The sequence below is a fragment of the Lichenostomus cassidix genome, chromosome 18 (assembly GCF_008360975.1).
Source record: "Lichenostomus cassidix isolate B80296 chromosome 18, HeHo_3.0, whole genome shotgun sequence".
NCBI lineage: Eukaryota > Metazoa > Chordata > Aves > Passeriformes > Meliphagidae > Lichenostomus > Lichenostomus cassidix.
This window is the reverse complement of record NC_139498.1, coordinates 3,349,803-3,360,600: the sequence shown is the minus strand read 5'-3', so window position 1 is coordinate 3,360,600 and position 10,798 is coordinate 3,349,803. Positions and strand designations below refer to the sequence as shown.

At 62.9% G+C, this 10,798-nt stretch overlaps 2 protein-coding genes across 5 annotated transcripts; one reads left to right on the top strand and one right to left on the bottom strand.

Moving 5' to 3' along the window:
* Positions 1-796: 796 nt before the first annotated feature.
* Positions 797-3,686, bottom strand: CANT1 (calcium activated nucleotidase 1). Its single transcript, XM_085077502.1, has 4 exons — positions 3,469-3,686; positions 2,522-3,161; positions 2,070-2,273; positions 797-1,651 (listed from the first exon to the last, which is right to left on the bottom strand). The coding sequence occupies exons 1-4, from the start codon at positions 3,505-3,507 to the stop codon at positions 1,281-1,283; spliced, it is 1,254 nt and encodes a 417-aa protein (XP_084933628.1). The 5' UTR covers positions 3,508-3,686; the 3' UTR covers positions 797-1,280.
* An 11-nt stretch (positions 3,687-3,697) lies between these two features.
* On the top strand, positions 3,698-10,453 carry C1QTNF1 (C1q and TNF related 1). 4 transcript variants are annotated; one of them, XM_085077501.1, is made up of 5 exons: positions 5,270-5,588; positions 8,026-8,160; positions 8,390-8,560; positions 8,677-8,819; positions 9,175-10,453. In XM_085077501.1, exons 3-5 carry the CDS (start codon positions 8,424-8,426, stop codon positions 9,723-9,725), a joined length of 831 nt encoding a protein of 276 aa, XP_084933627.1. In that variant the 5' UTR covers positions 5,270-5,588; positions 8,026-8,160; positions 8,390-8,423; the 3' UTR covers positions 9,726-10,453. The 4 variants fall into 4 exon arrangements, 2 of the variants coding, with proteins under 2 accessions (XP_084933627.1, XP_084933626.1); XM_085077500.1 differs by having other exon boundaries at positions 5,275-5,588; positions 8,410-8,560; XR_014855568.1 differs by lacking the exons at positions 8,677-8,819; positions 9,175-10,453 and having other exon boundaries at positions 3,698-5,588; positions 8,390-8,400.
* Positions 10,454-10,798: the final 345 nt, after the last annotated feature.

Genomic DNA, 10,798 nt, shown 5'->3' with positions numbered 1-10,798 from the left:
ACCAAACCACAGAGCTGAACACCAGTCCTGGCATGAGCATATGCTGTCCTGTAACCTGGGGTAGGGCAGGGCTGAGACAGGGAGCGTGGGTAGGCCAGGGGCTGCAGTCGCCTCAGTCAGAGGGGTCAGGAGGGCCCCGGGGCCAGCAGATGCCCCTTTGACACTTCTGGCTCCTGAAACTGCGCAAGTTCCTCCTGGAAGCCACAGGCTGCGGCTGCGATTTCACAACATGCTGGCAAGCATGAGGAGGGCTCCCCAGCCAAAGCCCTGGGCTGCTGCGAACACTTCTCAGCTGCTGCTGGCTCTGGGAAGCAGAGATGGCCCTCCTGGCTCTGCTCCTGCACTGAGCACGGCAGCCCTTGGACAGCATGGCCGCACTGTCGCCAACTCCCAGCAGCTCCTGTCCAAGACTCAGCTCTTCCCAGAGCTGATAGCACTGGGGCTGGAGGCACTTCTGGTGCCCAGAGCCATGTGCAGCCAGGGCTTGGAGAAGACACATGGCCAGCACACACACACACCTCTGAAGGTGTGGATTGGGAACAGCACTGGGATGGGCCCACGTTACATCTGGCCACAGCTGGTGGCCCCATCACCCACACTTGCTTCCTCTGCCCCACGGGCACAGTCACTGTGCTGGAACAACAGTGGTGAGGGAACTGCAGCATCCCCTGTGGTGACAGGAACAGAGGGACACAGACACTGGCCCCTCCCATATGAGACTTTTCCCAGAAACAGGCGACCTGTCACCCCAGCCATCACCTCAGCCAGCTTATGGGAAAAGAGAAGGAAAACCAGCTTCTGGAGAAAAAGCCTGATGAAATCACTTAGGTCTGACCCACTCCCACTGCACCCCCCTCCTTCACCCAGGGAGCCCCATGACACACAAGGCAGAGCTGTAGAGCTGGGGCTCAGATGCAAACACAGAGCCCAGACGTCACCAGAGCCACTGACCCACAGCAGATGGTTCTGTCGCAATTCAGGGCTGGGTGCTAAGGGCTGCAGTGGGGCCTGCCTGGGAACCACCACTCCAGGATGTGGACACGGTTCCCGGGGTTGGGAACACCCTGTGGTGGCAGTCCCTTGCCACCAGGTGCCACTGCCGAAACACTTGCACCACACCTACTGCAGCTCAGTCAACACTTTACAGGAGAGCCCAGGGCCAAGGACAGAGTCAGGAGTGCTGCCTGGCGTCCCTCACAGAGCCTGGACTAGGAGCAGGCTGGCAGGGCCTGCCCATGTCCCTAGGCTGCCTGCACCCCTCCACTCGGTCCAGAAGTCTGTTAAATAAACTCAATGCCCTCGTACTTCACACTCCCAATCCTGGTCTCAGGCAGGAGGAAGCGCCCATCCAGCGTGAAGGCCATGATGTAACTGGAGATCTTGCCATTGTCCTCTTCTGATTTCAGCGCCACAATAATCTGGTCGTCTGTGTCCGGGATGAACTTGAACGAGGAGAAGCCATGGGTGGGAACCACCTCGCCCACATGTCCCACCTTCACATCCCCGAAGTCCTGGGTGGAGCTCAGCAGCAGGTTGGTGCCTCGCTGCTCGTCTGCCTTCTCGCTGTAGCGCTCGTGGCTGGCGCGGCGTGGCAGGAAGAACCAGCGTTGCAGTGTGTCACTCCAGGAGGCCGACTCGTGGATCAGGTACCCTGCAGCAGGAAGTGGAGTGTGACGGCATGGGCCACAGGGGCGCCAGCCAGGCTGGTGCAGGACCCTCTCCCTTCCCCTCCAAAACACCCCACAGCCCTGCACATGAACTTTTCTGCCTCCTCCTGCCCCACTGCCTGGCAACAGCCCCCCAGTTCATCCCAGAGCCAGGCAGAGAAACCCAGCATATTCTGCTCTACTTGGGGGCCCAGCTGCTAGGCCCAGTGCTGGCTGAGCCACCTTTCAGCTGCTCCTGGCACAGGCAGCAGAGGAAAATGACTGGGACAGGAGGAGATCTCTGGCCTCCAGCAGCCTTTAAATCTCACCCAGTACCAGTATCCCTGGAGAGGGTGACTGTATGGCTCTGGAGCCATTAAGGATGTGGGATACGGGGTGGCGGGAGGTTGCCCTGCTACATACCTGGGGGCCGAATCCCTGCTGCAGCCCTCAGTGTGTTGTAGTTTGTCACCCAGTTCTCGTGGCTCACGTCACCTTTGTAGCCAATGACCTTCACCCACTGGGGGTTCTCGTTCACCACTTCCCCTGTCGTGGTGGTCCACTCCTTGCCCAGTCCTCCCACATACAGGTGCTCATCCTTCACTGCCAGCCACTCCGCCTTGAAGCCTGTGGTGGAAAGAATGATATGAGGGGGGCTCAGCCAGCACACAGCCATCAGATTGTCCCACAAACCCCAAACCCCAAATCCCACACCCCAGAGCCCAGTGCTCGGCACAGTGTCCCCCATGCAGCCAGTTGGTCCTTCGGCAGGAATTGCCCTGTCTTGGCCAGGCTCAGAGGTCACAGGAAAGGTGTGACCCACCCCAGCAAGCTGAAAAGAGCCAAGGGCTTCACAGGGCAGGATGGGAGCTCACCTTTCCCCACAGTGCCATCCCCATCCGGGAGGATCACCCAGGGCACCACCTTGTTGCCCTCGATCTGGTAGACCACACCTGTCCGGTCATCCACGGCGTACAACTTCCCGTTGAAAACCACCAGCTCTGATAGCTCCATGCCCCGGCCCTTCTCAGCCAGGTGGGACAGCAGCATGCTTTCATCTTTGTCCCACTCCACTGTCACTCTGTCCCCACTGTCTGACAGCACCAGGTAGCCCTTCTTCAGGTAACTGAACCAGGTGTCCTCCTGGGAGCTCCGGGACTGCGTGTCCAGGTCTGCGATGACAGCGATGCGGTAGCGCACGCCCTCGGGGTTTCTCTGGGGGGGGGACAGCGGGTAGGTGTCATTGTAGCGGTCCTCTGCCCGCAGGCCAAGCTGCCAAGTGCGAGGGCTCGGGGGGCCATGCCGTGCTGGGGAGGAGCGGTGCAGGCAGAAGAGCAGCAGCACAAACCCCACGCAGGCTGAGGATAGGACGATGGCCTTCCAGCGCAGTCGGAAGCGGGGGTCAGCACCCTTGGTCATGGACGCGAGGACGGGCAGACCACCCACGCTGATCCGGAGGGGGCTCATAGACTCATGGCAAGGCGGCACTGGCATCAGAGTCGGGACGAGCAGAACCTGGTGGAAAGACCAGAAGGAGAAGGTCAAAGAGCTGGAGTTGGTGCTGACTGAGCTCAGGGGGCAGCAGGACACAGCCACGAGGGGCTCCAACCCCTCTCTTGCAGCAGAAGGTGCTCCCACCTCATGCAGGTAAGAGTCAGCATGTCCAGGGGCTGTTTGCTGCTGGAACCACTCTCAGCCCCCTCACCTGGCCCCCTCTGCGCCCCCTGACCAGGAGCCCCAGTGTGTTGGCAGGATCGCATGACCTGCCCAGCACTTCTATCTGCCCTACGGTCACTGCAGCTCAGGCAGTGAGCTGAGGCACCTGACTCAAGGTGAGCCGCATGTCAGTGTCCTGGGGCATGTCCCCATGGAGTCCTGGGAGGAAGTGGGTTCCCCTCGGGTGGCAGGGATGATCCTTGCTGCCTCCAGAGTGCCTGGGCAGCCTGGCCCAGCTCCTATGTCACCGGCAAGGACCCCGCTGGTGAGCCGTGAGCATATCCCCGGGCGACACAGGGACACTGGGAGACACGTGGCAGCTCCGCCCAAGCAGGATGCCAACACCTGAGCAGGAACTGCAGTGTCCGGGTCCAAGAGACACACATCCTAACCTGTCCAGCCTTAGAGACGCAGGAGCTCCTCATCCCTGCCCAGGCTCACAGCGGATCCTCCACATATGTGAGCATCGTGAGCCCACCCTGGGCTGGGCCCACCCGCAGGCCCGAGGTGCCGACAGTGCCCCTCGCTGCCACCTCCCTTCCAGCAGCACAGGGGATGCGGGAGCGCCCCGGGCTCCCGCAGATGGACACTCGGGCTGCACAGGCAGCAAGCAGCCACCCGGGACTAGACCCGTGCCCACCCCGTGCCATGCAGTCTGGGGCAGAGATCCCCAGCCCGGGGCAGAGCTGCCATCCCAGGGCTTTCTCCAAAGGGCCCATCCCGCAGGGTCTCAATGTGCCTTTCAGCAGCCCGAGTGGCAAACAGAGGCGGCATTGAGCGTGGGGGGCCGGCCACGGATAGGGGGGCTCCGGCACAGGCACGGAGAGCCCGCGGGTGTGAGGTATAGGAGCGCTCCTCGTCCTGCCGGGACCCCGGAGCGTGGCCCTCGGCAGAGCCCCGGGGACCAGTCTCGGGGCACTGATCCCCAGTGCATTTGTAGGGACCCCAGCGCCCGCCCTGAGCACGGCCACGGGGAACTCTCAAAACGTCGAGGCACGGGCACCCCCGGGTATGGACACGGGGACCCCCAACACCCCCAGGCATGGACACGGTACGCCCCCCTACGGACACGGGGACTCCCGGTCTCCGCCGGGCGCGCCCTTGGGGACCCCACGCCCCTTCCCCGGGCGAGCTGTCGGGCAGCCGTGGCACCGCCCGGACTGAGCGGGGCCCTGAGGTCCTCCGCGCCCCCCGGACCTCCGCGCGGGGCACAGCCCCGAGGATCCCACCGCTCCCGCCCGGGCAGGGTGCTCGAGGTCCGCGGTGCCCCCGCCCGGTGGGGACCCCCGCCTGCCGGCCCGGCGCCCCGCGCCCCCCTTCGTGTCCCCGCTCACCGCGGCGCCGCCTCCCCCGCGCGCAGCCGCCGCCACCGCCTACAGCTCCCGGCGGCCTTGCGCGGCGCCGCCGCGCCTGGGAGCGGCCAGACAGCCACGTTTGGTGCAGAAACTACAACTCCCAGGAGCTACCGCGTGTCACCGCGCTCCGCTGCCCCGCCCGCTGCGCCGCGGGGTCTGCCGGGAGCTGTGGTCCGCGTGGAACCGGGCCCGCCGGAGCAGGGCGTCGCTCACGGGCGTCTGGAAGCCTGCGGCGGAGGCAGTGCGGGGGCCAAGCTGGCCTTGCGGGGTGGGCCCGGCCTGGCTGCCCGGTAGGCACGACCCCAGTGCAACCTGCCCAAACAACACATTCTGTCATTGACCGGGTTGCCCCGTGTGTTCCGCCGCTACTCGGGGTGGGGGAGCGGGGCAGACGTAGCCCCGCGCCTTGGGACCCGTGTGTGTGTCAAAGGCTGGAGCCCTGTGGGGCTGTGCTGGCCGCGATGCCCTCGGGGCTAGGAACGGCGTCGGCGCTCCCGGCGTGGGGCAGGGTCCTGCGCCGGGGCCAGCTGCATTCTCCGGGATCCCGGGCCCCGCAGCAGCTCTGGGGAGCCGCTGCCACATGCCGCCTCCGCTCCCCGCTCGCGGCCCGGTGCGGCGGCCTCGCAGCGCAAACGGCTGAGGCGGTCGGTCCCGGGAGCACACATGGTTAAGGCAGCCGCGGGCGCACATCTGGCGTGGGAGGGCTGCGAGCCTCGTCCCGTGCCTCGCTGCCTCCTGCGCTTCCAAAAAGTCTATTTCCGCCCGGGCCGAGCGAGGAGAGGCGGCTTCGGAGCGGGAGGCAGCGATCGGCCGCGGCCAGTGCTGTAGGGCAGCAAAGGCAGAGCCGGGAGGGAGAAGCCCTGGCCCAGAGGTAGGTGGGGGCAGGTTTGGGAGGGCGCCGCAGGCCTGGGGATCAGCCCCTGGGGCTGCAGCGCGCTGCACTCCCGTCTGCGGGCGCCGCGGCAACGGTGCCGAGGCACCGGGAGGCGGCTCCGCCTCGACAGGCGCTCGGTTGTCACGGGGCACGTCCAGCCCGGCAGAGCGGTCCCTGTGCCACCCCAGGCGAGTGAGGCCCGGGCCCTGCGGCGAAGGAGCAGTGGGGACCACGTGGCTGATCCTCACCGTAGTCTGAGGGCACGGCCCGACTCACCGCGGCTCTGGAAGAACACAGATCCCCCCCAGCCCTGCCGCAGCTGCGTTCCCAAAAAGCCCTTCCCTACGAACACGTCAAGCCCATGCTGGGCCACCTTCGGCATCTCTGTGGGGTTACAGTGGCTGTTGGGATCCCCAGCACAACATCGTGCTGGTGCTGCAGGCTCTGGAGAGCTGTGACTACCCCATGGTCCTTCCCCACATCTGCCCCATGCAGCCCTCACCCTGCTGCCTGCAGGGTCTGCCCTGCTCCAGGGAATGAAAAAGGGCTCTGCAACCATTCCAGCATGTGCAGCAGAACGTGAGGGACCTGGCCCACCAGCACGACCCCAGAGGCACTGTGGTTCTGGCTGCTGTGGTGTGGTGAAGTTTGTAGCCAGCACCCTGAGTGAAGAGGGTGAGCTGGGGGTGCAGGTCCTGCTGCCTCCAGGCTGCCCCGAGCTGCTCATCCCTCCCCTACCATTTGTTCCGTTTCATCCTAGTCTTTATCTCCATCTGGAATGTATTTTGGGATGTTTTGACTTGCAGTCCCAAGGCTTCTGCAGCCACTGAGTTTAAATCTCTGACTGCTCCTGGAGAGCATCCAACCCTGACGGGAAAACCAGCATCTTTTGGCAGGGCCATATGTGCCTGTGCACAGGCGAGCACCTCCTGCCCAGGACACCTGCAGGGTGCAGGGGGAGGACATGCTGAGGGCCCGGTGAGCCCTGTGTGCTGCTGACAGCACCCTGCATGGACTGCACACTCGCCTCTGCTCCTGACAGCCTGGGAAGCACTAACTTCCGCTATGGGAACTTCCTGGTGAAGGGTTTCTCCTCGTGGAGCAGTTCCCTGTGACGCTGTGTTTTCCCCAGGGCTGAGCCTGCGGTCCCAGAGGAATGCCTGGTTTGATGGTCCCAGAGCTGAGGGAAAGCCACAGGCTTCCTAAACACCCGGCATGCTCCTTGCCATGTTCAGTAGTGTTTATCTGGCACAGCAGGAGCCCTGGCAGGGTGAGCAGAAACAGGGCCAAGGCTCCCCTGGGTGATACCTGCTCACAAGCCCCTGGTTTGCCTCTTCCATGCTTCTATCCATGGATCTGCTTCTCCCCTGCCTCACTCCACACCTGGCAGCACCAAGACAATAGGGTGAGAAATGGAGAGACAGAAGCACCCGGGAAGTGTATGAAGGGACCAGGCCCATGACAGAGGGTGTGAGCAGCAGGAAAAGCCCTTTGGAGCCTTTCCCGATCCATCCGCCCCTTCTCAGCTTCAGTGACTCATAATCCAGGCATCCGCCCCCGGTCTCAAACGCCCTCCGCACCCGCTGCGGGAGCACGCATGATCCCTGGACCCCACACCTGGGGACAACCACCGATCACTGACCAGGGATCCCGGTGCTCTGAGACCAGGCATTCACCTAAACAACAGGATTCTGCCTCAAAATCCTTCATGGCCTGGCCCAGCTGCAGAACAGAGTACAAGGCTGTAAGGGCCCTTTGCACCTTGGGACTGGCGTTTTGGGATCCCGGCAGAGCCTGGCAGAGCACAGCCGGGCGGTGCCACGGGAGGCTGTTTGGGAGGGGAGAACTGCAAAGGCCACACCCGTATCCCAACCCAAGGAGGTGCCTGGCTGAGACAGGAACCTGGGTAGCAGCCATCCCCATCCTGGCAGGCACCGAGACCCAGCACCACCTCGGACCCTGCTGTCACGGGATGCCCAGTACTGGGCAGTGCTACACCCCTGTTTGGCCAAGGCTGTCCGGGTGCCTTAGGGCCAAAGGGCGAGGTGCTGCGTGCCTGTCCCCATGTCTCCAGCAGATACGGTTTTGATAAGGCAGGGAAGGGCCACGAAGTGCCCGGGCTGGGCGACAGTGCCACCACCATTGCAAATATTAGTTTTGGCCCCATACAGGGTGTGGGCTCTCAGGAAGGTTTCTCCCTGTGGCAGCCAGCCACATCCCTGTTTCTGGCGGAGTGGTCTTGTCCCCTTGTAAACCCTTGGGCTGGCAGTCCCAGGGCACAGGAGCCCCTCGCAGGGTCTGTGCAGCCTGTGCTGCATTCTTGTGGGAGTGGGGTGCAGACACCCTCCCTGGGGCTGGCTGGGGTCCCACACACAGGTAGGGCTGCACCCTGACATTTGCCCCATGATATCTGGATCTGTCTGTAATTTTTCAGGTGCTAATACTCTAAATTGCTGCTCTTGGAAGTCCATGGGAGTGAGCTGAAGCCAGGCTGAGCAGGAGCAGCAGCGCTTGGTCCAGGACTTGGCCAGTCACAGGCTGCTGCTCTGCTCCACTCTCAGCTCCTGAGGTAATCTGTTCTGCTGTATGTGCCAGGGCTCGGGGGCTGCAGAGCCCCAGCCCCCATGTTGGTGAGCCCAGAGGCCCCTAACTGCCCAAATGTAGGTGTCCCCAGTTGCTCCCTGGGGTGACACTGTGTCCCACAGCCCAGCCAAAAGCCTGGGGCTGTGCAGTGCACAGGTCCAGGACAGCTCGGGGCATGGATGGGCTGGGCATCTCCGCATTCCTGTCCCCCTCAGCTGTCCTTGGCACCTCACAGGGCACTGCCGAGGTATGGAGGGGCTGTGGGTGCATGGTGTCCTGCTGATCTTCCTGCTGCCCTGCCCTGTGGGGAGCCAGACCAGCTCCATCCCTGACCAGCGATGGTGGACAGACCCCAGGGAGGCCCCATCCCAGTACCAGGCTCCCAGGTGAGGGGACCCTGGAGCCAGGGTGCTCTGTAGCGGGCACCAGGGCAGCCCTGGCACTGCAGAGAGCCCCCACCCCTCCGTAGCTCCCTGTTGTGCTTTGTTTTCTGCCTTGTCAGGGCCACACAGGAGCAGACGGCTGATGGTGCCCAGGAGGTGCTGCCCCCACAGCCCCGCTGTGTCCGCTGCTGCCCCCCATCTGAAAAGCGCTTCTACCCCCAGTATCAGCCCATGCCTCAGATCAACATGACCATCCTGAAAGGTGAGGGCTGGCAGGATCCCACGCTGTGTTGTCAGCATTGCCCCAGGTCTAGTGCTGTGCTGGGCTGACATGCCAGCTCTTGCACAGACTGAGAGTGAGAAGCTGGTATGGTGCCAGTGGTCCTGTGCCCTGCACAGAGAGCAGGAGACATACTGGGCTGTGAGCAGCCTCTCCTCTGGTGGCCTCTGGGCAGCAGCATCAGAGCCTGAGGAGGAGGCAGGGGCAGGACTTGTGGGTCCTTGCTCCCTCCATCCCACTCTCCCTCCATCCCACTCCCTCCATCCCACATCCCATACAGCTGGGTTCAGCACTGGCCCCTGCCTGACAGCCCAACTCTCTCTCCTGCTCTGCCCAGGAGAGAAGGGGGACCGTGGTGAGCGTGGCATGCAGGGCAAGTTTGGCAAGACAGGGGTGGCCGGCAGCAGAGGCCATGCAGGGCCCAAGGGACAGAAGGGCAGCATGGGTGCCCCTGGGGAGCGCTGCAAGAGCCACTACGCTGCCTTCTCTGTGGGCCGCAAGAAACCCCTGCACAGCAACGACTACTACCAAACCCTCATCTTCGACACGGAGTTTGTCAACCTCTACGACCACTTCAACATGTTCACGGGCAAGTTTTACTGCTACATCCCCGGGATCTACTACTTCAGCCTCAATGTGCACACCTGGAACCAGAAGGAGACATACCTGCACATCATGCACAACAAGGCGGAGGTGGTGATCCTTTACGCCCAGGTGAGCGATCGCAGCATCATGCAGAGCCAGAGTGTCATGCTGGAGCTGAAGGAGCAGGATGAGGTCTGGGTGCGGCTCTACAAGGGTGAGCGCGAGAACGCGGTCTTCAGCGATGAGTACGACACTTACATCACCTTCAGTGGCCACCTCATCAAGTACAGTGGGGACCCCTGAGCACCAGGCCCCTCCCGCTCCTCCTGTGTCAGGCCAGGTGGCCAAGGAGCCCCTGTGCCCTCTCATCCCACGAGTGCCACCCCCATTATGCTGTTAGTCACCCTAGTGCCACTACCCTCAGCAGCTGCACCAGTGTGTGAATTCCCTCACTCCAGCACCTCGAGGCCAACCGGGCACACCTGGAAGAGTTGGAGCAATTTTAAGCCCCTGCCACATTTGTGATCGGGAAGCAGCTGCTCACCTGGGGTGGGCAGGGAGCTCATCCCCTCTCCCCACTCCAGAGCTGGGTTTGCCATGCACAGCCTGTTGTGGCTCTGGCTGAGCTGGCACCAGTGGAACAGTGTGACTGCTGGTGCCCCGGTGCAAGGCAGTGCAGACCCATGCACCATGTTCTTCCTCTCAGCAGGCTGTGCTCCTTGGCTGGAATGGGCAGAAGATGCTCAGCACCATCAGGAAAGGCAATAAACCACTAAGGGCCCTCTTGCCTTCCGCAGTGGAGGGGTTGCAGTGGGGGGCTGGGTACCCCTGTGGGGAGTGAATTGCGTCAGTTCCTTCTGCAGATCCTGTCACTGCTCACTGTAGCCTGCTCAGTCACTTCCTCTTCCGTTAGATTATCTGCTGGCCAGGCTTCATGTTTGTGTAGATGCAGCAGCAGTGTGGGGCCAGCGTGCTGACCCCCCTGTTCAGCTCGTGCCACATTAAACACCCCACATTTCCAGCCTTGCTCAGTGTCCTCTTGCTTTGTGTGTGTGGAGGCTCCAAGGGACTCAGGGCAGGGTCCTGTGCCTGGGGTGCAGGGGCTCCCCTTGAGCTGTGGGCTGGCATGGTGCTGCTGAGCTGGGGGTGGAGAGGGAAGAGCAGACCATCCCCGGAGAGTCAGGAGACCTGTGTCAGACACTGCATGGCCAGCTGTGCCCCAAGGACCAGGAGCTGAGAGCAGTGACAGAACTGTCAGCCTGGGAACAGGACAGGCAGGAAAGGGTAACAGGGTTGTCACGAGTCCAGGTCATCCAGCGCATCCACAGAGAGGTGAAGACGGGTGTCAGGGTCTGGATTGGCAGGTCTGTGGCTGG